At 54.9% G+C, this 25,141-nt stretch overlaps 2 protein-coding genes across 7 annotated transcripts in view; one reads left to right on the forward strand and one right to left on the reverse strand.

Moving 5' to 3' along the window:
• Positions 1-3,366: 3,366 nt before the first annotated feature.
• SSH1 (slingshot protein phosphatase 1) overlaps positions 3,367-25,141 on the reverse strand; it is a 60,986-nt gene continuing 39,211 nt past the window's right edge. For 3 of the 6 annotated variants that reach the window (XM_081286904.1, XM_081286905.1, XM_081286903.1), the window contains 8 exons: positions 23,745-23,939; positions 22,396-22,489; positions 20,101-20,229; positions 17,836-17,882; positions 16,180-16,326; positions 14,740-14,940; positions 12,534-13,101; positions 7,258-10,247 (listed from right to left, as the gene is read on the reverse strand). In XM_081286904.1, the coding sequence (XP_081143030.1) occupies positions 9,021-10,247; positions 12,534-13,101; positions 14,740-14,940; positions 16,180-16,326; positions 17,836-17,882; positions 20,101-20,229; positions 22,396-22,489; positions 23,745-23,939 (2,608 nt within the window). In that variant the 3' untranslated portion in view covers positions 7,258-9,020. Of the gene's footprint in view, positions 4,359-7,257; positions 10,248-12,533; positions 13,102-14,739; positions 14,941-16,179; positions 16,327-17,835; positions 17,883-20,100; positions 20,230-22,395; positions 22,490-23,744; positions 23,940-24,059; positions 24,173-25,141 lie in introns of those variants that run through there. The other 3 variants (XR_014021135.1, XR_014021136.1, XM_081286906.1) reach the window with 3 other exon arrangements.
• On the forward strand, positions 21,171-21,760 carry LOC308645861 (cytochrome c, somatic-like). The gene has a single exon (XM_081288286.1). The coding sequence runs from the start codon at positions 21,229-21,231 to the stop codon at positions 21,544-21,546; it is 318 nt and encodes a 105-aa protein (XP_081144412.1). The 5' UTR covers positions 21,171-21,228; the 3' UTR covers positions 21,547-21,760.

A 25,141-nucleotide genomic window follows, 5' to 3' on the forward strand; every position in this document is an offset into this window, starting at 1 on the left:
AACCCTTCCCATCCCTGCCCATTGCTGTTGGCAGGTGTAAGATTCCTTTCTTACTGAAGGCCCAAGAGGACCCCCAGCCATGAAATCACTTCCCCTTTTCTCTCAAGTGCCTGGCACAGGCAGGGGCTCCAGACACAGAGACAGAATTCCAGAACCGTGAAATACAGGGGCTCGGCTAGCGTCACATTTTCTTGATTCTTCTGGACTCTTCTGGAAAACTCAGGATTCTTTGATTCACAGTCCCAACATCCCAGACCTGGAGGAGACTGAGATGCAGCCCCTGTCGCAGAAGAACGTGGTTTGGCAATACTGGGAGTCCCCAAGCTTCCAAAGCCTTGGAGAAGGAAGCTGAGGCTTCCTTTGGTGGAACATCCCATTCACTCACTATCAGCAAGTACCCGCTGAAACCCAACACAGTCAGCATCGCGCCCAGCGGATGAGGGGCCATTTTCTTTGGAAAGAAGATGGTGGGGTAGAGCGGGCATGAACTTGGAATTGGGGGCCTCTGGTCTCTGCCCCTTCCTGGAGGCATGCCCCTGACCCATGTTACCTGGTCTGAGCATCCAGCTCTTCGTTTGTAAAACAGGCCCAACGTCGGCTATAAAGATGGACTCAGTCATACATATACGGTTGGCCCTCCACGTCTGAGGGGCCCCCATCCAAGGACGTGACCTACCTCGGATTGGAAATATTTTGGGGGAAAAAATTTCATCTGTAGTGAAAATGTGCAGACCTTTTTGCCATTATCCCCTAAACATGACAGTTTATCAACGATTCACTCAGCATGGACAGTACATTAGGTGTGGCGAGAAACCCAGACATGATTTCCTCTAGGGGAGGGTGCAGGTAGGTTCTCTGTAAATACAATACCACTTCACACAAGGGCCTTGGGAATCCTGGATTTTAGTATCTGTAAGGATCCCTCAGGGACAGCTGTTTGCAAAACTATTGCCACTAGTGGAGATATAGTTCTTCTCACCATCCTCCGTTCCTTCCTCTTTCACCAGGACCCACAATAGCGGTCATTCAGCATGGACAGGGTGCCCTACAGAGTGGGCCTTGCATCTCCCGGTTATTAGTTAATTCTCAAATTACTGGTCCCAGGAGGCAGGTAGCATTGTTCTCGCCCCATTTTTGGGGGGGAGGTACTGGGGATTGAACTCAGGGGCACTCGACCCCTAAGTCACATTCTCAGCCCTATTCTGTATTTTATTTAGAGACAGAGTCTCCCTGAGTTTCTTAGGGCCTCGCTTTTGCAGAGGCTGGCTTTGAACTCTTGATCCTCCTGCCTCAGCCTCCTGAGCCGCTGGGATGACAGGAGTGTGCCATCGAGCCCGGCTCTCACCACATTTTGATATCCCATGTCAAGAACCAGAGGGAGCTCCTCACTCCAATGCAACACTTTAGGGAGAATCTTTTTGGTTTTGTTGGGTGGTGCTGGGGATGGACACTGGGCCTTGCACATGCTACATACCCACTCTACCACTGAGCTACGTCCCCAGCTCGGAGAACTGGACTCTTAGTGTCAGATGCCAGCACATCCTTTCCCAGATTGAGAGGCTGCTAATGTGTGTGTTGATCTTTTATTTGCTGGAACAGTCTACAAAAAAAAAAAAAAGGAATTTGAAGCTGGAACTGGACCCTTGACAAGTACACTTCAGGATGCACGAGCGGTTTCCCTTTAAAGGCAAAGCATGGTGAATAGGATTTGGGAGCAGGAGACCCGCTGTGTGTGGCCCCAACAGCCTCTGGAGCATGCAGTGGGTCTGATTTCTTTGGGGCTCGAGGCTTCAGCTCTAACCCCTCTGCTCTGTTGCTGGGACCTAAAGCAGGGACAGGATGCATCTTCTGTTTGCTTATTTCTACTCTGGGGCCAGGAGACTCCGCTCTAGGGAAGGTTCCAGATGGGAGTCAGTAGTATCTGTCTGGTTTATCACTCTCTGGATGTAACCAAAGGCTAATTCGTTGTGCTCTGCAGGCCAGTTTCTTTATCCATAAACCGAGGAAGAGGCTGTGTGGAGGATTCAGAGGGATTCCTCACGTCAGGCACATGGAAGATACATAAGTGCAGCTGATTCTGCATTTGGGGATTCAAAAGCCATTAGAAAATATCAGGGGGGAAAAAAAACCCTGCATCACTGTGAGCAGAAGTCCTCTGTGAAGCCGCCCACGCCTGTCATCCCAGCAGCTCGGGAGGCTGAGGCAGGAGGGTCGCAAGTTCAAAGCCAGCCTCAGCAAAAGTGAGGCACTAAGCAACTGAGACCCTGTCTAAAATACAAAACAGGGCTGGGGTGGGGCTCAGTGCCCCTCAGTTTAATCCCTGGTAACCTCCCCCCCAAAAAAAACACTTAAATCTGCATGACTCTACAGACTTCTTGTCACCATTCCCTAAGCAATAAACAATTATATACATGGCATTTACATTGTATTCAATGTCATAAGCAATTTGGAGATGATTTAAAGTGGGGGGGGTGTACAAAGACTATTTGCTAATACTAGCCATCTTACTTAGGGAATTGACATCTGTGAACTGCTCTCCATGGGGAGAAGGTTCTGGAACAATCCCCTAAGGATACCAAGGACCGTGTCCTTTTGGTTCTTGGCTTTAGGGTGCAAGGACGAGTGGCGTTTCCGGGCAGGGATCACTCTGCGCACCCTGGGTGGACGCCTCTTTGGAAAGGGGCTTCCTGACAACTGGGAGCCTTCTCTGCCTTCTGGAAGGTTTTCCAAGCATCTTGCCCCAAGGGATTTCCCCAGACTTAAGCAGGCACATGGACTCTCCCCGGCAAGCCTCCCATCACATAGGCATGATCTGGGACCACACCCAACCTGGATGTCTACTCTGAGATGAAAGCCGGGTGACACCAGCCAGTTATGGAACATTCTGAGAACCCCCAATAAGCAAGGATCTAGGAGGCTTGGGAACACCCATGTTCTCTGTTAGGCGTCATGGTGTGTCTCCTGAGAGCCCCTGTGGAACGTGATCGGAACTGGTGAAGTGTGAGCCTGCTCAATTGCATCAGTCTTGTTTTGGTAGTTTCTAAACTCGGCCATCGGGATTCCCAGGGAATCGACATACAGATTGCTGGGCCCTGTCCCCAGAATCAGATTCACATTTAGGACCCAAAGAGAAATGGTTGGTACCTGCAGGTTGCCAGGAGGCGTTCCTAAGCCAGGGCTCTCCCTCCCGCCCTCCCTCGGCAGTGCTGGGGACTGAACCAGGGCCTGGGGGGCTGGGCAGGCGATCACCACTGAGCTACACCTCCAGTCCTGGGAGTGTCCTCCAAACACCTTATAGACAGGACTGCATTCTACCGTGACAACACTAACCTCTGCTTTGAATTTCATACTCGATAAGCAGTTTCCAGCCATGATTTGGCCTCACATGTATACTTTCTGGGGGTGTTTATTTGCTTGTTTGTGCAGCTTTAGCAACAGTTTGGATTTTAAAGGTTCCCCAAAGGCCATGCCTTGAGGGCTTAGTCCTCAGCTGATGGTGCCAGGTGGTGATGGAGCCTTCAGGAGCTGGGGCCTGGCAGGAGGAAGTCAGGCCGCTGGGCGCCTGCCCTCCAGGGGGTCCTGGGGCCCTTCCTGAACCTTCTGTCTCCCCATGGGGGGGGGGGAGCAGCTTTCTCTCTTTGGGCTGAGCAAACAGACGGACCCACCACGGATCCACCACGGACTGAGGCCTCCGAGGCCCTGAGCCAACACGACCTGCTGGGGACGGAGACCCAGCTTGGTGGCAGGGCGCTGGCTCAGGACGCCCCAAGCCCTGGGCTCCATCTTCAGCATGGTGGACGGGGTGGTGAGGGGACAACCGACCTTCCCCTCCTGTTTATCTCGGGTACTTTGTCACAGTGACAGAAAGATGGCACACCCAGGGAGAGAGAGTGCCACCAGAACTGCCTGGTGTGACGTGGGCACGAGCGAGCCTCTGCCGTGCGCAGTGACCATCTCCTGCCATGGCAGTGAGCAGTCACGGCCCCACAGCCTCTGGTCCCTGCCATGTGGGGGGACCACTCCCACCTGGTGATCCTCTGGGGCGCACCTCTGGCTCTGATTTCTACTGTAATGGAGAGACCACCCCAAATCCCAGTCCCATTCTGGTGAGGAGCATTTTTTCTGGTGTATAAATGGCCACCAGGCAGAGGGCCTGTTCCTTCCTGACAGAACCAGGGAACGGGGCGTGTCCTGGAAAGACCTGACACTTCTCTTTGGTTCTCCCTGGTCTAACTTGTCCAGGGTTTTGGGCATAGAGCATAGTACACAGTAGGTGCTCAGTAAAGACTGTCCAGGATGAGGATGATGATGAAGATGAAGAATCAGACTGTCTTGGCAAAGGCTGATGAGGTAGTTTCCTGTTGAACAAATGCATAGTCATCAGGCATTTATAAAGAAAAAGTTTATTTTCATCACAAGAAGCACACAGACTATATATAATACACACCAACGGAAGTAAAAAAAAGTGCATTATGCATATTCTACTGCAGATTCACAGTACAAAAGATACTGCCTTTAAATATATAATATAAAAAAACAAGAAGAAAAACAATTAAAAAATCATTGATATAACACAACACACAGGAACCCACCAGCAGCTTCTGAAAAACCAAGGACTAACTCTTCCGGTGGTGTCCCAGTGGGGGGACCTGTACCTACATTTTGTTGCAAAAGAGTTTAGGACACTAAGAGAGGAAAGCCAGGGTGGCCAGGCGGCAGTCACACCTCTATGAGACAAGGGCACAGCTGTGATGGGGATGGCCGAGGGGCTGGGGTCAGGAGCTTGGCTGTGCCACTCCCCAGCTGGCCACAAACCAAACTGCGTTCTTCCGTGGGCTCCCGAGGGACGCAGCCATGGCCGAGGCTGGCCTGGCCCCCGGAACCACGGTGCTGTTTCTAGCAAGGCTCCCTGGAGTAGCTGTGGACACACCATGTCCAACTGCACAGCGGAGTCAACACGAGAATGGCCTAGGACAGCTCGTGTCCCACACCAACCACCACTGACAAGACAAATACCCAGTCACCAAAGATGAGAGTGCAACAGTCTCCATAAATACACAGTATTTGTAAACTAGGATTAAGGCACTCGATTGTAGAACAATGACCACGGCGTAGGGAGGGGAGGGAGCAGCCATCTTCTCTTGCAGCAGGACCCTGGCCAGGGCAGCGGCCCACGGGGAGTCTGTTAGACGCCTGTGTCTGAGGGCGGGGCTGTGGCACCTATTGCAAGACCAGCACAGGGCAGGGACATGTGCATGGGCCCAGGGCAGCATCACGTCACAATGGTCCAGATGATTCCTCTGTAGCTCGGGTGACATGGCAGAGGTGTGGATGAGATATGACGCACAAGCCACACACCATGCATGTCCAGACACCGCAGAGGGGACCCCTTCCCCAGGCACTCGGTGCAGAGCAGGCAAGAGCAGAGCCAGTGGCTAGGTGTGGAGTGAAGCAGCCACCTACATGAGGCCTGTGTCCTCGGCAGCTAACCGGGGAGTAGGACCAGACAGGCGAGGCTGCCCCGAGCTGCCCAGGCGTCCTTCCTGATCTACTTAGCACTTCTGCCAGAGGGGAAGAGGTGGCCCTCGGAGTTTTGTGTGTTTGAGGGGAGCCCCGTTAAGTGGCCATTCAACCAGCAGGGTTGGGTGAGCTGAATTCTGGGACCAAGAACTCCTGGACAACAGAGAGCAATGCCTGGGGCTGGGGTTCAGTTGGTAGAGTGTTCGCCTCCCATGCACCAGGCCGTGGGTTCAATCCCCAGCGCCACCAGAAGCGATGCTTTTCTTTTAGGGTACCTTGGGGAAGTTGTTTAGTATGATCTTAACTAAGTCATGCAGCATCTGTGCTCACTAGGGGGGAAGGGTCCCCAGGGATCGGGGTATTCATCCACCTTCCAGGATGGGCCTGGGGACAGAGTGCAGGGCAGGGTTGCTCTGCAGGTCTGTCCAACCTCAGCTCTCTCCTGAGGCATCCTCTGGGCTTGCAGGGTGGGGGAGGACTTCAGAACTCACTGGAATGCTCTTGAGCTGGAGAAACCAGGTGTGGGGGGAGGGGCTTGCACAGGGCAGCCACCTGTGTGCTTCTGGGGAGTGTCACCTGCATGAAGGGACAAGGTGGGGGCAGGGGAAAGGGCCTGCCAGCAGCAGTGAGCTGTCCACAGTCCAGAGGTTGGCAGGTCCCCAGCTGAGAACAAGGAGGCAAGGAACGCAGAGAGAGAACCCTTTCTCATGGGAAGTTCAAGCAGCCAGGGCTTGTTGTAGAAGACCCTGCAGTGGCTGGAAGAGACAGAAATGGACCTCGGCCGGGACAGATCCCAGTTAGAGGAGGGAAGAACTGGAGCTTCCTCTCGACCAGCACTACCTCTGTGCCTCCTGAAACCTGATAATCCAGGCAAACCTGCACCAGCGCAGGACAGGCTGCAGCAGGGTCACCCCAACTCTGGGTGGTGCATGAAGGCCATGTGGCGGGGGATGCAGCCCCATGGGGACATTTCCCTTAGTTCAACACAGGCATTCAAGGAAAATGACCATCACCAAAATCACTTGCCCAGTGCCAATCTCTGCATCCCTCTCTGCTCCTCTCCTGTCCCTTATGCTGGGAATCTCCCAAAGACTATGGCCACGCTGTGGCCAAGCTCAGGGAGCACACTTTCTTGGCTGAGAGCAGTGTAAATGTCATTGTCAAGGTGCCTCTGAGCTGGCAGAATGCTTTTGTCTTGTTAATGTAACACGGGGGTGTGGCTCAGTTGGTAGAGTGCTTGCCTCACATGCACAAGGCTGTGGGCTCAATCCCCAGCACCACAAAACAAACCAACAACAACGACAATTAAAAGAAAAACAAAAACAAAAACAGTGGTCTTTGCCTCTAAGAAAACTCTTCATCCTTCTCTCCAGGATGGATGTAAACCAAGAAATCAAGAATGCCCCCCCCCCCCCCGCCCCGTTGCCCTGATGACCTAATATGCTGGCTGTTGTTCCACAACAAATGGGCAAGTTTGCCAGAAGCCAAAGACCCCCTTAGCTGGTCGAAAGAAAAATTATGGCTTTCAAAATTTAAGTTTTCAAAAACATATCACTGTCCTCTACGGAGGTGATAAAAAACCAACAAAAGCCTATCATCGCCAAATCTAAAGAATCATGTTGACACAAAACTTGATCTACTGCGTGTGTGGCAAAACATATTGAACTTGGTATTCTTTTTTATGCTTTTGTTGGCTGAGGATGAGGGGAAACCCCACACGGTTTCAAATGTAAGTGGATAATCACCTTTTTAAGTGACTTTAACTGACAGTAGTGGGCCGGGCGGGGGTGGGGGGAACCCTACAAAGTAAAACAGCAGACTGCAAAAAACATCATGCAGCTGGAAGAGAGTCCCTGGAGAGGGTGTCTGCAGAACCCCGTGCCCCAGGAGAGTTAGACCCGCCTGGACCCTGAACCTGCCAGGTCTCCTCCAGCACAGCCGCTCTGGGGCCCAGTTCCCACCAACAGGAGATGGCGACTCACACATCTGCTTTGGGGGCTGCCTGTCCTGAAGGCTTTGGGTCTCACTGAGCTAATCCAGATGATCCCGTCGAGGGCAAGATGGAAGTATGGGGAGCGTCGGTGATCCCCCCACCACACACTCCTCCACCCTCCACGGGGACCCTGGTGGGGGTGGGCGGTGAGGCCTGGGGTACAGATGGGGGAGGGTTTGGCTTGAGGTGTCCAAGAGCCCGAGGAGGACTTCCAATTTGTCCCACTTTTTCCTACAGGGTCATGGGCTGCCCGGTGTCGTCATATAAAACCAGGGTGGGCGACTTCCACGAAGGGTCTGGCGGTACCACCCAGGGCTTTGTGGGCCACAGGTGCCTGCTGCCATTAGTTTCTTGTCTCACAACCCCTAGAGAATGTAAAAGCCCTTCTCAGCTGAGGGGGGCTGCACACCAGACCCTGCCTCGCTCCCAAGCTGCTTCTCTCTTCAGGCTGTCCCCGCATCTTCCTCACTTGGGGACCTAGCCCAGACCGGGTCACACGCCCTGCTGAGCTCACCTGATTCCTCGAGGCGTTGCCCAGAGCGGAGCCCAAGGAGACTTGGGCTGTCACTGCCTCTGCCACGGCGCCTGCTGGAGAACTGGAAAGACAGGAAGCAGTTCTCCCCACAGGAAGTGGCGACTGGAGACACCGAGGACGCTCTTCCCTGTCCTTCCCCGGTCGCATCCTCTCAGAGAAGCTGCAGTGAGTAGCTCCTGGAGCAGGACCCAGGAGAGGTCTCTGCCCCCAAAATCCCTTCCCTTTCCAAACATTGGAAAATGGGACCCAACAACCCTGAGGGGTGGGCTCCTGGGAGGATCCACCTCCTAGAACCGCAGCCCCAGCACTTCCCCAACCCGACCACGCCCAGTTCAGCAGCAGGAACAGAGAAGCAGCGGTCTGGGGTCCTCGTCCCTGAAATAGGGGCGCTGAGGGAATTGCACATGTTTCCCCCAACTGACCCCAGTGCCGACCCAATGCCCGTCAGCTGCACCAGAGCCAGGGCGGGTGGCGCTCTTGGGGTACCCACCAAAGGAAGCCAATCTCCCTGGAAACCCCTTTCTGACAGCAGCATTCCCTGGGATGAGCCCTGGGAATCATCGTATTTAAAAAACAAAAAGCACAGCGAGAACAGAGGTAGGACTAGGCTGCCATCACGAGTGTCTTTGAGAGTGGGATGAGCTGGGAACGTGGGCCACAGGGACGGTGGCGTCACCCTGACTCCTCTTTTGCATGTTGCAATAAAACATTTTGGATGTGTGCATATCTGAACGTGCTCTTCTTGATTCGGTACTCTTCTCAGAGCCGGGACTTGGGGACAGAGTTCCGCGTCTCTGACAAATCCCTGCACGCGGCACCTCCCCTTCCTTCCTGTACTGCCGTGTCTCCTCCTCTCCATGGCAAGAGCGGGAGGCTCAGGTGACTTGGGTTCTTTAAGACAGACCAAGATGTAAGAGGCGGGTCAAAACCCACGAGGGACAAGGGAGGGATCGTATGAGAGTCTGTCGTGGGTCAGCTTTTGCTCACCCAGGAGGGGCTGTTCAAGTTTCCTGGGGCGCATTTCCCTGATGGCTTGGAGGCCGGGTTCCTGGGGACGGCCTGGGGGTCGAGCAGGCAGGAGGGTTCGCTCCACTTGGCGTCTTGGGAGTCGGCGAGGGTGGAGGCGTCCGCCTCGCTGGACAGGTCCTCTGTGGAGAAGTTGAGGCTCCCGAGCTTGGCAAGAGAGTGGGAGCGCTTGAGGGGGGACGACACGGTGAGGCCGGCCAGCCGCAGCCGCGTCTCGATCTCCTGCGTCCGCTGCTTCACCAGCCCTGGCTTCCCGCGGACGCTGTGGATGCTGTCACTGCTGGAGCTGCGGGTCATGTTGGAGCTGAGGGACGAGGAGGTGGGGGTGTGGCAGATGGTCCTCAGGAAGTCTCTGGAGAAGGTGCTGGAGTGGTCCAGGCGGCAGGGAAGGGGCGGGGGGCTCTTCAGCGAGGCTCCTTCCACAGGTTGGGGGGCAGCTTCTGGCTTCTCGTCACCCCCCGCATGGCCGGGCAGAGCTGGGGGCCCAGGGTCCTGCGGGGCGGCGGGCTCCTGGCTCTCCTCGGGTATGCTGGCCTCCAGCCGGCCGGGGGCGCTGTCTGCGGGCAGGCTCTTCAGCCTCTCCAGCTCCTGGGTGTGCTTGCGGACCAGGCCGGCCTTCTGCAGCTGGATGATGGATTCCTGGTGCTGCATCAAGTAGCTGTTGGTAGTGGGCTTCTCGGATTCGCTGCTGAACAGAAGCCTCAGGTCCTTCGCAGGCTTGGGATCTTTCTTGGGTGATAGTTCTTCCTTCACCACTTCCATGCTGGGAGGGTTCTTATCACAGTGAGAATTCTTCAACAGGAGGGACTTTGGCAGGACTCTGGGGGTCTCTCTAGAAGGTTCTGAAATGCTACCTGTTAGCTCCGGAGCAGCTGCGGCTCCGGAGCTGCTGGCATCAGGTCTTCTGGAACCTGCTGGCGGTAGGAAGGAGGGCGCGTCAGCCATGCCAGAGGCCGGCTTCTCCAGACCTCGGGACCTGCTGGACCTGTGGGCTGCAGGGGAGGATGTGAGGTGGGGCAGGAAGGCTGGCTGGGTGCAGATGGCGGGAGCACCTGGGTCCTCACACCACTCCCTGAAGGCCTCGGGAGCTCCGCTGGCTGCAGGGTACATGCAATCGGCACAGGATTTATAGGATGGCTTCACTTTGTTCAGGATCCCAAACATAGCAACGTGCTGCAAGGGGACAAGAACACTGTGAGACGGAGCACCGTGAACCAGGGACCAGATACAGGAGGAGGGCAGGAGATGCACAAGGGCAGACCCTGGAGGGGCACCCCTTCACCGCAGTCAGTGGGAAATGAGAACTCCTGGAATCCACCTGACTGTGACGACGCAGGTCAGAGAAGCCTCAGAGACACAGAACCAAGACCCAGAAGCCGAGGTCCAAGCTCCTGGGCGTGGGTCGCATGGCCACGAGGGTTGAGGCAGGGCCTCCGGAACCTCCCTTCTCACCTGCACAGGGTGCCTCTTGGCCAGGCTGCAGTGTCCCGGGGAAGTAAGGCACCTACCCTGCTCAGTGCCAGCTCACGGAACTGAGAACGAAGTGAAATAGTGAGTCAGCTGCAGAAGCGGAGCCGGGGGTCTTCCCCTTGCAGAAATAATTTCCATTTGGGGAGCACGCAGCCCCTGGATGGAGCCCTTCCTGTCCAGCCCAGGTAAAGGAACGGCACTAGTCACGGTCTCCACAAGAGAGGGGGCAAAGGGCAAAGACAGCATTTGGAGACCCCAACCCAGACCTAGACACAGGTGCCTCCAGGCCCGGCCAGACCCACAGAAGATGCCGTTCACGCTGTTTCCCAGGGAAACCCTCTGCTATGCGGAGTCTTCTGCCAGGTGGGGCCACCCTTCACCCGCTCAAGTGCCAAAGGACTGACTGGTCGGGAGTTGCTCTTCTGGGCTGAGGTGGAGGCAGGGAGATGGAGGGCAGGCGAGGGGACCAGCACTCTGCCCCGCGAGGGTTCTGGAATGGTCTGAAATGAAGCCCTCTAGGCCGAGGGCTGGAGGAGGTGCTCATGGGAGGAGGGCTTCTCCCTGAACCTCCAGAGCTGCGCAGACTCAGTTTCCCAAGACAGGAAGTCCTGGTGACCCAGCACTGGAGGAGGCCCGGCCCTGCCCTGGGGGCTGCAGGGGATGTGTGGTGGGCATGGGAGCGGGCCCTCCTAGAGGACGTCTCTCTGCCAGGAACCCTGAGTCAGCTTCTGGGTCCACCAGTCGACCCTCAGTCTGACAATCTCAGGGACCCTCACCATAACGAGGCCTAATTCTTGAACCAGAATTTCCTCTCAAGCTCTAACCAAAGTGCTCCCATGTTCTTTCTTCTCACATCTGCAAGGAAATCTACTGTGGAGGGCTGGGAGCAGGTGTGAGGGCACCTTTCAGAGTCAATAGGGCACAGGGTGGGCTCAGCAGGTATGCAGGGGCCAGGATTGCCACATGAAGTCCCTCCCCTGGCTCCCTGCACAGCTGTTCCCCTCTGTTAGGCCACAGCCCGTCTGTCGGCATGCTGACCGCCTGCGGCACACCTCACCACATCCCTGTGTTCACCCTCCATTCGCCCCGCTGAGCTGCAGGTGTGCGGGGGGCCATCTGAGTGCGCCCTACCCCAGCCTGGCCAGGCACCATGGTAAGTGGGGGGTCAGACACGGGAATGGATGCTCGTCTTGGGGTTCTGGAGGTCCTGTTTCCTAGATGATGTCACATTCACAATCTACCCTCCCAGCTAAGCCCCTCCCCTTCTTGGGCCAGTGACTTAGCACCATGCGAGCCGACTGGTGGCACAGTGTCCTGCAGAGTGGTCCCATGCTGCCTGTCTTGATGGGTGTTTCCTCTCTGAGGGGAGTCGTGAGTGTGGGGGGACCTGGAATCCTACCTGGTTGGGGGTACGTTTTTTGATTTGGAGTTTGCCAACTGCACCCCTCCAATAAGCCAGACCCCACTCCTGGGCTGCTGCCCGCTGAGGGCGCAGGGAGACGGGGCGGAATCAGGAGTGACCTGAGTGAGAGCCGGGCTGAGGTCAGCCGTGTTCCACACGATCCACCAAGTACCACGGCCGCGGAGACAGTGGCGCTGGTGTCACGCACTGGGACGAGAACTGAAGATCAGACGCCTGAAGATGTCAGGCACATTTAAAGGGGGTGACAGTGTTGTGGCTCTGCTACACACGAGAGCACTTAGCAATGATGACACCTCGGGAACTTGTTTCAAAACAGTCCCGAGGGAGGGAGGAGGTGTGGGAGGGTGAGGCGACAGGAGAAGAGCTCTGCCTCGGCTCCGTGTGAAGTGGGCGACAGGTTGTTTTACATCTTACATAAGGAAAAAGAACCTGAGGTGGCGGCCCTGCTCCAGGTGCCAATAAGGTGCCTGGGACAAAGACGGCTTCAGGGGTGCAGGTTATTCCCCAAGGACCCAGAGTCACTTGGCCGGTCACGCTGCCCCCCCCAGAGTCACCGCCCCACCTACCTCCAAGTCCTGGGGGCAGCTCCTCTTGCTGTTGTTGTTGTTGAGGTTGCCGCGCTCCAGGAGGCTCCACTCAGGCTGGGCCGCGGGCCGCCCCCATCTCCCTGCGCCCGGGCCCTCTTCCCTCTCCATCTCCTCCACCTGGGGCAAGGGGCCACTCCGGGCTTTGGGGCTCCCAAACTCTAGTTTCTTCTTCACATCCTTCTCGCAGAGTCCAGCGCCATCCTGGGGGTGTCTGGCGGGCTTGTGGGCCTCGGCGGGCGAAGCCTCTTCCTCCAAGAGAGCGTCCCTCTCAAGATCCTCCAGGCGCACCACGCTGCTGGCGTCCTCAGGAGGGGGAGGCAGAAGGGGGTCTGAGAGCCTCCGGAAGCAGCAGGGGGGAGCGGGCCCTCCTGGGGCCCGGCCTCCTCGGAGCCCGGGCTGGGCAGCATTGTCCAGGCAGGGCAGCGGGACATCGGGAGTGCCGTCCAGGGTCTCCGTCGGGAAGTCGCCAGGCTCTGGAGGGTCTTCGGGAGGCGGCTGGAGGCTGCTGTCTGCCTGCTGGCCCCACAGCTTGTTGTGCCGCTGTTTGCTGCGAGGAGAGAGGGCAGAGCAAGGTGAACGCGGGGGATAGCACCCAGAGGTCCTGGCGGGGGACGGCGGGCAGAGTCCAAGGTCAGCGGGGTGCTGGGCTGGCTCTGTCTTGCTTGATGTGTGAGGACCTGAGTCACCATGGCTGCACTGGAAGCCGCACACGCAGGTGCCTGTACCAGGGGATGGCGGACATGCCAAGGCGGCCTGACTGGTAACCGACCCGGTGTTTGGTCCCTGCTCACCGCATGAGCGTAATCGTGCCACTTAGGTTTCTCTGTGGCAGGAGAACAGTCCCCCTCCCACCCACACTGCAAGGACATCAAGGAGGTCAGGGCAGAAAGTACTGGAGCTTGACTGACCGACAGAACTACATCCACAGGAAACGCATGAAAATGATTGGAAAGGTCCCAGGAAATCGTGGATATCTGTGCAGGTCAGAGATCACAGGACGATTTCTAACGTTTTAAGAGAACCCTAAACCCTGCCACCTGACCATCCGGAGTGTCCCACTCAGCTGTGTCAGCCATGTCCCTGGCCCTGCAGTCACCACCCCCATCTGCTCCGCAGTTCCTGTCACCTTACAAGACTCAAATGCCACACCCAGTAAACATGGCACTGTCCTCCCCAGCCCCTGCCACCAGGATCCCAGCTTTTCTCTTCAAATCTGACCACTCTGGGCCACTTACAAATGGAAAGAATGCCTTCTTGTGACTGGCCTGTCTCACTCATGATGCCCCAAGGTCCACCCAGACTGTAGAAGGTGCCAGAATTTCTTTCCTTCTTTTTCTTCTTTTTTCTTTCTGAGACAGCTCTGTAGCTTTGTGCAGTGGCAGCTTCGTAGCCAAAGAGGTTTCTCTGAGGTGTGATCGTTGCTAACTGAGTGAGGCCTTGCTATGGTATCCAGGCTGCCCCTGAACTCCTGGGCTCCAAGGACCTGCCGGCTCGGCCTCCAGTACTGGGATCACAGAAAGCCCTTTCCTGGTGGCGTCTGCCACCTCACCCAGCTACCCTTGCCTTCCGCTGTAAGACAGAGATGTTCCACGTACTTATACGCTCTCCATCTGAAGACCCCCGGTCTGCCCCCACCTTTTGGCCACCCTGGATAATGCTGCTGCCCTGAGGGTAGAAATCTCCGAGTCTCGGCTTTCAGTCCTTCTGTGATCTGCTGGACCTATAGGGACTCCCCTTTTCATTTTTTAAGGGACAACCACAGCCTGTGACAGCGACATTCAGGTGGGATTAGCTCTTAGCTCAGATGAGGGTGCTGAGGCCCAGGGAGATTGACCAGCTTCCCTGATCACCCAGCTGGCCGGTGGTGGAACCTGGCCAGTCACCAGTGCTGTCCTGGGGTGGCCTTGCTGGGAGACTGGCTCACAGGCCTTGGCACAAAGCAGGTGCTCAGGAAACAGGACAGGCACATGCCCACCATGCAGCAGGCCGGACCCTGGATGGGAAGTTAGGTCCCATTCCCTCCAGCAGCAAAACAAGCTTTGTGTGTGCTCCAACAAAACCAAAAGAGACCCCTCCTGGAAACTACTCATCAAAGCCCAAACAATGGCATTTCTCTCAAGCCAGCTCCCCCTGCACAGCTGCTGTGCTCAGTCTGCCCCGCCCCTGCTCTCCAGGGGGCACCCACCTTGCGTCCAGGATGCCTTCGTACTCAGACAGCTGCCTCATGAAGCCTGCGTTGGGCCGTGTGACGCTTCGCTTTTGCTTCACGTAGTTGTAGGCTTTCTCCAGGGGCCAGCCGAACTCCTTCATGGCATAGGCGATGACGGTGGATGCCGAGCGGCTGACCCCCATTTTGCAATGGACCAGGCACTTGGAGTGGTTCCGCCTGCAGGGGAGGGAGTGGTGTGAGCAAAGGACTGGAATCTTCAGCAACTGCGTTCTCTGGGCTTTACCCACTGAATTTTTAAGCCCCGAAGTTGTCTCGTGGCGCAAATCCCGTTGGAATGTCGGGGAGCAGATTCCATATGCCCTCTAAGGGAAATAACTCTCGGCTGCAAAACCGACTAGCACACAGGAGGAAGTCAGGGTCAACTGGCCCTGGTCTGCTGTGGGACAGCTCCAAAAGCAGCTGCTTTCAGACATGAAGTGGACCCTGCAGTCACTGGGACAGGCTGGCCACAGAAAGCCCTTTACTGGGAAGGACCGGGCAGCTAAGCAGACGGCCACACAAGCCACTCAGCCGCTCCCGCAAACACAGACAGTGAATGAGCTGCCATAGAAAACGGGGTCAGCCAAGCGGAACTGCACGGGGAGAGTGAGATGCTCGCCGGACACAGGCCCAGGGGCAAGAAGAGCAGGGCTCGGCCAAGACAGAGATGGGCCGACCTGCCGAGGGCCAGGAGGCAGCTCAGGCCCAGGTGCGGCTGAGTGACAGCTACAGAAGGGCCAGGAACTGGGACGCTCTACACACCACCTTGGAGAACACCTGGGGACACCAGGCTGTAGGGGCCGAACTCATCAGTCCAGAAGACGACCCCGGGGGAGCAGGTGCTGTTTCCTGCACCCCAGGCTTAAAGAGAGCGAGGATTTGGTAAGGACGGACGTGCAGCTCTGGCTGGAGGGGTACGAGGGAAGGGGAGCTTCCCTGAGAGCATCTCCAAGGGTGAGCCCTCTCAGTAAGACAGCTGTTCTGCAGGGGAATAAGGTGGGGACAGAAGGAGGGTGGGAACATGGTGGGAACCCTGTCTAGGGGCAGCGGGCTGGCCCCCCTGTCGCCTGTGCTAGGCACACAGGAACACCTGACTTGGGGAGTCGCACAGAGCCCTGAGGGCACCCTCCCCGGCTCTCCCCGCCCAGGGGAAGCTTCCACATGCACTTGGTGCTGAATCCTTGCCTAGAACAGCACAGATGACAACAGGGTCATGCCACCAGGACAGAAGGAGCTTGCCAGGGAGCCACCCGGAGGAGACCAGCACCTGCTGTCCCCTCTGGTGCCTGGGGTTCTGCAGCCAACACCAAAAGTCCCCCGGACAAGAAGGCGTCCTCAGCCAGCAGCCTCGTGGCAGCCCAGCTCCCCCCACCCCCGCGGAGCCACGCCCCCTGGGACCAGGCCCCGCCCACTTACTTGGCTTTGTTTATAAAGTGATACGCTTCATTCCAGTGGGCAAGGAGGTCTGTGGTCTCCTCGTCGTACACGCGGATGTTATGATATGCAAAGAGGCCAGGGAAAAAATTGTCTATTTCTCGAGTGACATTTAAAATGTAGTCAACCCTGCAATGAGACAGACAAAAAGTGGAGGATGAGAAGGAGGGACCAGGAAAATAAAGCAACACAACACCAGCAGAGAAAAAGAAATACACAAGGCACATGCTCCTGGTGGGACGTCTGCTTTTCCTTGATATTGAATTTCTGTCAGGTGCACTGGCGCTTGCCTGCAATCCCCAAGATTCAGGAGGCCGAGGCAGGAGGATGGCAAGTTCAAGGCCAGCCTGGGCAACTCAGTGAGACCCTGTCTCAAAATAGAAAAGGGTGGGGGTATAGCTCAGTGGTAGGGTGCCTTGTGTTCAATCACCAGCACTGGGAATTTTTTTTTTATTTCCTGTACAAAATGAGATTGTATTATACATATACACACAAAACCAAAAAGTACCTTGATTAGAAAACTCAGTTTGAAGCATTGAAGCATTGCTTAGCAATCTTAACTATGGAAAGTACACATGTCTCTTAAATACATTTCTAAATTCCTTAAAGTTTCAAAATTTATAACTATCAGTGGTATACAGTGGTATTAAAAAAACAATCTCCCAACAATCTACACTCTTAAATAGTTAAAAAGCAGAATAAAATCATCCATTATTTAAGTTCTTGGGAACAGTCTTAAAGCCTTTTGAAACAAAGCAAGATATAAATAAATAAGAATGAGGAGTCTGCTGACCCAAATTCTGTAGTTCTCTAACCTAATCAGTATTTTCACTTCTAGAAGACCAAAATAATTTCGGGAGTTAGAAAACATCTCAAATCAGTTTCCTAAGTGAATATGTATCATGCACTCAAAGAGCTTTAAGAGTCATCTATTGATTCCCAGCAAGACAGAAGCCTGGAGAGTCCCAGGCCACATTTGAAGAATACTCCGTTGAAAGAACCCATCTTAACCAGTAGTTCTAAAGATATATTTTAAGATTTGTTTAGTCTTGGTTTTCAAATGTGGTAATTTAAGAATGCCATCATGTCAGACCCAGAGAATGGTGATTTTGTGGCTGTGCTGTTTTTTTTTTTTTTTTTTTTAAAGTACACACATCTGTTCTTGAAGGTCTAGGTTTAAACATTTTTCACTCTCATTGCTGAGCATTCTCAGAGACCCTGGCTGCTGAGCTGCAAGATTCCCACCAGGCCCAGAGGTGTAACCTCCAACAGAACCAGGAATGGGCCAGGTGTCAGGGCTGCTGAGTGGCCCGACAGCCCACAGAGATGTGCAGCCATGTAAGGAGCAGCAGGAGTCCAGGGCCTGTCGGGTCTAGGCTCTCGGACGTGCCACCGGAGTGTGATTTAGGAGGCTGCTCATGACCCACACAATCACAGCCTCCACAAGATCTCAGACCCATGAATTATTCAGAACTTGGCATTTTGAAGCACATCTGTTTAGCTATGCAAATCAGCCCTTCCAGCCAGTTCAGAGACCAGGGTGCAGGCAATTAGAGGGGAGCCGGGCCACCTCGGCAATAGAGGCAGGCGTTCCCAAGCTGCCTGGAAGGACGGGGAAGACAAGCGGAGCAGACTCACCCTGAGCCCTGCAGCTCCTCCAGATTGGACGCATTCCATTCAGAGCCCTGGGGGACAGATCACACAAACTCCGTGAGTGTTGCAGGTAGCCCCGGAGCTGCTTGCGGGAGGCGCAGGTGCCCAAACCTGGATGGTGGGTCTGCCGGCCTCAGAGACCAGAGGACGAGGCTCATACCCCCCGTGGGTTCCCAAGGCCCTCACAGATCAAGAGGTGACAGGGAGGGGGAGTGTGGCCCTTGGCCTTGGGGAGAGAGCGAGTCCGGGAAACTGCTTCCTTCCCGGGACCATGGTGGGGCCCTGTCACGGAGGCCGGGACCGTGACCTCCTCACCACTAAGGACAGTGGGCATCGTGTCCCTTCTCTGGGAAGCATTCTGGCAATAGTTTGGACGTTCCTATCCTGTGACCCAGTAATTCCACCTACAAAAAGCTCCCTGAAGAAACAGTCACAACTCAGAGATGGACGAGGTCGGAACAGTGGTAACAGCCCACAGGTCCAACAGGAAGAGGCCGACAGAACAGTGATCTCCTTACAACAGGGCCCTCAAGACGAGCGGCCTTTTGGAGGCTGTTCATCGGCCCAGGGAAATACCACGTGAGGAAAACAAAAAATACAAAGGAAAGCAGGGCACAGGGGCACATTGACCGCGTGACCATCTCCCTCCTAGTGTTTGAAACGCTGGGAGGCGTGAAAGAGGCCCAGCCCAAAAAACCCCAGACAGACGCCCCAAACACAGAGGACGGGAAGTGGACGCAGACTGCTCAGAGACCAGCTCTGGTGTAGGAGTACTTGTTTCTTCTTTAGACGGATTTATTTTTCCAACTTTCTACAACATGAGTTCATTTAATTCTTTTTAATACTTTAAAAATGCCATCGTTCAAAAATGAACCCTGTGACACACAAATAACATGAAAGGGAATAAAAGCAAAAATGACCACTTTGTTCTTAGGTGACTTGGAGGACGCAGAGTCACAGAGGGCAGAGGCACCCAGGGCTCAGTCTCCTTGATGCCCCTGTCCTGAGCTCCTGGTCGGCCCTCCAGGGTGGGGCCCGGCTGGCCGTGTGCGGGGCGGCTGCACTCTGGTATTTGACGGAGTCTCAACCATAAAAATTCCTTTAATATCTCTCATGGAAAAAGTGACATAAAGTACCAAACCACACTGAAAAAATAACCAGGGCTCTGAGAAGGCCATGAGCACCCCCTAGCTGTGACCACCACCTGTGGAGACACAGGGGGAGTGGCCCATGTCAGTTTCACCAGGACAGGGTCAGGGCACTGCGTTTCCTTGGACCTTCCCAGGCAGAGCCCCCTTGTCACCCGTCACTTGTCCAAATACACAAATAGGAAGCCCACCGGCACAGGAGGGTCAGTCCTGTGAGCACCGTGCCTTCTCCATCTGTGCAGCTATCCTGACAGACACAGAGCTCGGGCAACTCCTGCAGGCGGGGAGCAGCCACTGCGTCTGCAGCAGGACCCCCCCTTGGCCTCCCGGGAGCGCTTTTCCTCAACTCATGGCTGTGTACAACAGGGTCCAAGGGAACGCGCTCAGTGCCTTCAACAGGCATCTTACTGATTCTCACAATCATGAAGGATGCAGAAAAAGAGGGGAAAGACACTCTCTCCAGGTCACAGAGCAGGTGAGGCAGGAGGGGACCCGGCCCTCTGGGCCGACTCGCATTCCACCGCGGCCTCCCATCTAATTTTAGCAAGGCCGTCCTCCAGAGTCCCCGACGCTGAGCACTGGCCAGCTGCCTTCTCTGGAGACTCACGGCGTGGGGACCCAGGAGCAGGGGCCGGAGGGGCGGGGAGTCTGCACACCCTGTGCAGAGCCTCCGTGACCAGGCGACTCTCCTGACGGGCTGCGGGCAGGGCAGCAGAGGAGCCGTCGGCACCATCCTGCCCCGCTGGGGATGCTCAGTGGGCACGTGCCCACCACCAGCTGGGTTTTCATGGCCCATGAACCATTCGAGGGTATCTGGGTGGGATCTGTGTGTTAGTGACTGAAGACAGAGGACCCTGAGGGTCTTAAGACACTTGCCAGGTGACTGCCAGGTGTGCCCAGACCAGTCCCCGAAGCTCAGCCACTTCTCAGACACCCGGCAGGGCAGACCACAGGCTGCAGCTGGGCAAGGGGGTCTGGGCCAGGGTGGGGCTGCCTGAGCGGGCACCCTGCCTGCCTCCTCCCTCCGACCTGCTGCGAGCGCCAGACCAGGAGGTCTGCCTTATGACCCCAGACCGAGTACTGCCACGGCTGTGCCTCTTACGAGATAAAGGTGGTCGAAGATGAGGGAGGGCTTGTCCATCTGCCCCAGGATGAGCAGCATCTCGTTGTCTATGAACTCCTTGAACTCTTTCAGGTTGCAGTTCATCTGTTTCTCCAGCTCATTACGGATCTGTGGCGTGGGAACGTCAGGAAAAATGATTTGTTAAAAAAAAAGAAAAACAAAAACAAAAAAAAAACGTTGCCCACCTCCAAACAATTAAGTCATAATTAGCTTTAAACGTGATTAATTTAAACAAACTGAAGCAGTTTTCAAAAAGGGTGCATTTTTCCTTTTTGTGTCCAAAGGAAGGCATCCACAGCACCCAGGTGTGGTGGGAGGGATGTGGATCACCCAGCCTCCAGGTAAACCCTACTGGGGGGCATTTATTATTTTGAATGAGGAATGTGATTTCCAAGGGATCTTTTCTGAGTTTGAAGCACTTGCTTTTTTTTTTTTTTTGTACCAGAGATTGAACCCGGGGTGCTTAACCACTAAACCACACCCCCAGCCCTTTTTTATATTTTATTTAGAGACAGGGTCTTGCTGAGTTGCTTAGAGCCTTGCTAAGTTGCTGAGGCTGGCTTTGAATTCTGGATCCTCCTGCCTCAGCCTCCTGAGCCACTGGGATTACAGGCGTGCACCACCGTGCCTGGCCAACCACTTATACTTTAACAATTAAATAACAAAACACATCTTAATGAGAACCTAAAGTCAGTTTCTTCTTGCTTGGGAAGGCATCACCACACGATTTTTGAAAACATATTAACTGAGCCAGGTACAATGGTGCACACCTGTAATCCCAGTGATTTGGGAGGCTGAGGCAGTAGGATTGCAAGTTTGAGGCCAGGCTGGGCAATTCAGCAAGATTCCATGTCAAAATTAAGAATTTAAAAAGGGGGCTACGGATGTAGCTCAGTGGTAGAGTGCTTGCCTAACACATGGGATTCAATCCCTAGTACTAAAAAAAAGAAGAAAGAAAATACCTAGTTTAAGCTGTTACCATAATTCATTGCATTCCTTGAACAACAGATAAAAAGCAACAGACCAAATTTTAAAAGTGAGAGAGTGGGACGTCTGGCTTCTGATTGGGATCCTTCTTTGCGCTAGCCACGAAAGAACGAATTAAAAATGGGTGATGTTGAGAAAGGCAAGAAGATTTTTGTTCAGAAGTGTACCCAATGCCACACGGTGGAAAAGGGAGGCAAGCACAAGACTGGGCCAAATCTCCATGGTCTGTTTAGGCGCAAGACAGGTCAGGCTGCTGGATTCTCTTATACAGATGCCAACAAGAACAAAGGCATCACCTGGGGAGAGGATACACTGATGGAGTATTTGGAGAATCCCAAAAAGTACATCCCTGGAACAAAAATGATCTTGGCTGGCATTAAGAAGAAGGGAGAAAGGGCAGACCTAATAGCTTACCTCAAAAAAGCCACTAATGAGTAATAGCTACTGCCTTATTTATTACCAAACAGAAATGTCTCTTGGCTTTTTTATGTGCACCATAATTTAATTGATGTGATACACCAGAAATCAGATCATGAATGACTGACAAAATTATTTTTGTTGGACAATCCTGATTTAAGTAAAACTTACTTGTAGTTAAATTAATATTTTGGTTATATTCCCACTTCAGTAAATTCTATCACTGTTTCCCCTTTTTAAAGTTGTGGTTGGACTTAATTAGTAATGTTCAGTATTTCACAAAAATGGTGAGTGACATCTGAAAACTGGTTTTATATTTAGTTTTATAGAACTGATTATGTGAATATGTTTAAAATATGGGGGAAATCCCTTCACTCTCTCAGAACCAAGCATGATTCACATTTGTTTCAATTTGTGTTCATTAGCCTATTAAAGGTTGAAGATAAGGAAAAAAATTTTTTTTAAAGTGATCCAGGAAAACATTAAAAGGCAGACAGAAGACACCTTGCTGGTGGGCTGCGATCCCGAGCAGGAAGAAGTCAGCTGGTCTCACGTACAACACAGGGCAGCGGGGGCGGAGAGGGAGAGGGCCTAAGCTACACGCTCCGGGTGCAAACCCAGCACCTCATGGAATCGTGACCAAAGGTGACACAGGCGAGGCTCTGGGGACTCCAGAAACATGTCCACGCCCCCCAGCCAGTAAATGGTGGCCCTGCCCTCACACTAGTTTGACCCAGGCCTGTGACCTCCCACTGAGCCCTGCTGCCAGGGCAGAAGGAGGCCGAGGGGAGTGTGTCTGGGGACAGGTCCTGGCCTGCTGCCGCTGCCCGCCCCCCGCCGGGGAAGGAGCTCTGGGACGAGGGCTCTTACTTCCTTGGAGGTGACGTTTTCGAGATCCTGGCTCATCATGATGCTCCGCAGCTTGGCTTTGATGAGGCGCTCCGTCCTCTCCCCTTCAGTTGGCCTGGAGAGAAATGCCGTTTAGGAAGGTACGCGGCTACAGACGCTCAGGTCCCAGGTCGCAGGAACAACAGCGGCGGCAGGGACTAGCGGGGTCGGCTCTGGGTGTGCATGTTCTCGGGTCACAGAAGCACTGGCGCCGCCCGGACAGCACATTGCGAGGGTTGGAAACCCACTCACTCAGGCCCCACGTCGGGGTCACAGACTCTCAGAGCAGGACTCTGGACCTGCCAGGGGAGCAGTCCCACCCCACTGCATCCCTGCCTCTGCCTGGCCACAGGGGGTGGGCGGCCGTGCTCCTCACCTCCTCCTCACAGTGAAGGTCCAGGCCTCCCAGCCCAGCCTCCACCACAGCCCAGCCTAGCACGAACAGCTCTTGGGCCACATGAGCCAGGGTGACTCTTCTTCCCAGGAGGCCCCGAGAAATCCGTAAGCTACGATCCTTCTCCCTGTCCCTTCCATTTCCTTGTGGTCTCCAGTCATCTGGGCCACTCTGCTCTGTACACAGTTCTCAGAATGCAGAGGCCCAGGGACACAACACGCAGGGGAGTGGGCCCTGACCCAGGAGGGAACAGCTCCCCTCTCAAATCAGACTCTAAAGAGCATGGCCTCAGGCCCAGTGGTGCGCCGGCGGCCACACGAAGGCCACATGCTTCACTGTCCCTGCTGGGAATGGGTGCTGCCCTCGGGACAGAAGGACCCAAGGAAGCAGGGGTCACATTCATGACTCTCCTACAGCAGAGGAACTGGCTTTCAGGACTTAGGAATTGCAACCGACAGAGGAAAGGCCCAGGCGCAGAGCATCACCCAGGAGGGGTAAGCGGGGCAGCTCATTCCCTTGGGGGTTTGATGGAAACGAGGACTCGTTCCCCAGAAGTGCACTCCCCAAATTCGTCTGATTTTTAAGGTGTGTCACAAACTCTCCCCAAAGCCAGGCTTCCCAGGGTCCCAGGTTAGAAGCTGTTTTGTTTTTTTGGTACTGGGGATTGAACTCAGGGGTCCTCAACCACTGAGCCACATCCCCAGCCCTATTTTGTATTTTATTTAGAGACAGTGTCTCACTGAGTTGCTTAGGGCCTCACTTTTGCTGAGGCTGGCTTTGAACTCGCCATCCTCCTGCCTCAGCCTCCTGAGCTGCTGGGATGACAGGCTGCACCAAAATGCCCGGCTCCTAGAAGCCCCATTTTAGAAGCTGGTTCTGGGAAGGGAACGCTTGGCCCAGGGCTGCAGGGAGGTGTTTGGGCAGGTGCCGCACATACTTGTCCACAAACAGAGCTGGGGAGTCGGGCCGCGTGGACTCCAGGTCCTGCATGGCGTTCCACTCGTTGATGCAACTCTGCTCGGAGCTGATGCAGCTCTCGTAGTAGGTGGCCCAGATGAGCGCCACACCCCCTGGGAAGTAGTTGTGTCTTCGGGCCACCTCGCAGGCCTTGTGGAGCACCTGCAGGGCAGACCTGGGTGGGGAGAAGGCCGGGTCGGGAAACCAGGAGAAGCATGGACTCCCTTTCCAGGAGGGCTCACTAGGGCAGGCGTGGGCCAGTTCACGAGGACTTGGCTCCTGGAGTCCTGCTTACATATGAGGGTGTGTGGGTGACACGTGGCAGCTGGAGACGGACAGCTGCTAGGTCCCAGGTCTAGCCTCTGCACATTCACCTCTCCTGAGCCCACAGTGGGGGAATGTCCTTCACTGTCCAGAAACAGGGAAAGACAGACCACAACAGAAACCCAGGGGCGGGAGGTAACTCAGTGGAGCACGTGCAGGGCCCTGGCTCCACCAGCACCACAGGACGAAAGTCAAGCCCAAACCTCCCGACTCCCTAACACACGGGCTCACACGCTGCTTTATGTTCCACTGATTAACCACAGAATCACAGGTGATCTCAGAAGTCACAGTGACCCTGAGTGTGGGGACCACAGGAGCCTTGACCGCAGGAAGGAAATCTGGCTGCGTCCCACACGGTCGCCCTCCATGTGACCGTCACTCAGAGGGAGGCTCCTTGAGGAGAGGCGCGGAGCAGCCCATTTGGATGAGGAAGCCAGAGGAAGAGGAGGTGGGGGGCGGAGGGGCAGAAACAGGGACACGACAGTGTAGTTCACCTCGTCCACCAGAAGCCCAGACTGAAGGTCCTCCGCAGTGGGGCGAGTTAGGAACCAGCAAAGGGTGGCAGAGGCCCTGAAGGGGAACTGCCAGAGTGACCCTGTCTCGGGTATAAGACACCCAATCTGGCCCACTGTCCCCAGGCTGGCTGAGGAGATCAACCTGAGCTGAATGTTACTAAATTTAGTTCTGGTCCCAGGGTTTTTGAAAAGTCGCGTGGGCCTATTTTTTATTTGCCTGGAGAGTAAATTATTTAGGGCCACACAGAGACATCTGAGGCATGTATTGGTTTATTGACCAGAACTACGATTTCATGACTTTTTCCCTCCAAAATGATCCTGAATCGACTGTGGTGTGGTCACAAAGGAGGTAAAGCACATGGCATGGCATTAACCTGGGGCCCACAGGAGAATTCTGCGTAACTCACTGCCCGAGAAGAGCACAGTTATCCTGAACCGTGGGCAGAGCCCGTCTCTCTGATGCCATTAGCCCCTCCTGAACTTCTCCCAGCTCATCTAGAGAGGCGCTGGGCTGAGCAGGCTGCACCTGTGGAGTGAG

This window comes from Spermophilus citellus, assembly GCF_964194105.1.
Source record: "Spermophilus citellus genome assembly, chromosome: 3".
In the NCBI taxonomy this organism is placed as follows: Eukaryota; Metazoa; Chordata; class Mammalia; order Rodentia; family Sciuridae; genus Spermophilus; species Spermophilus citellus.

Bases quoted from the DNA above. Each gene is read 5' to 3' on its own strand.
- LOC308645861 (XM_081288286.1), top strand. From the start codon at position 21,229: ATGGGTGATGTTGAGAAAGGCAAGAAGATTTTTGTTCAGAAGTGTACC.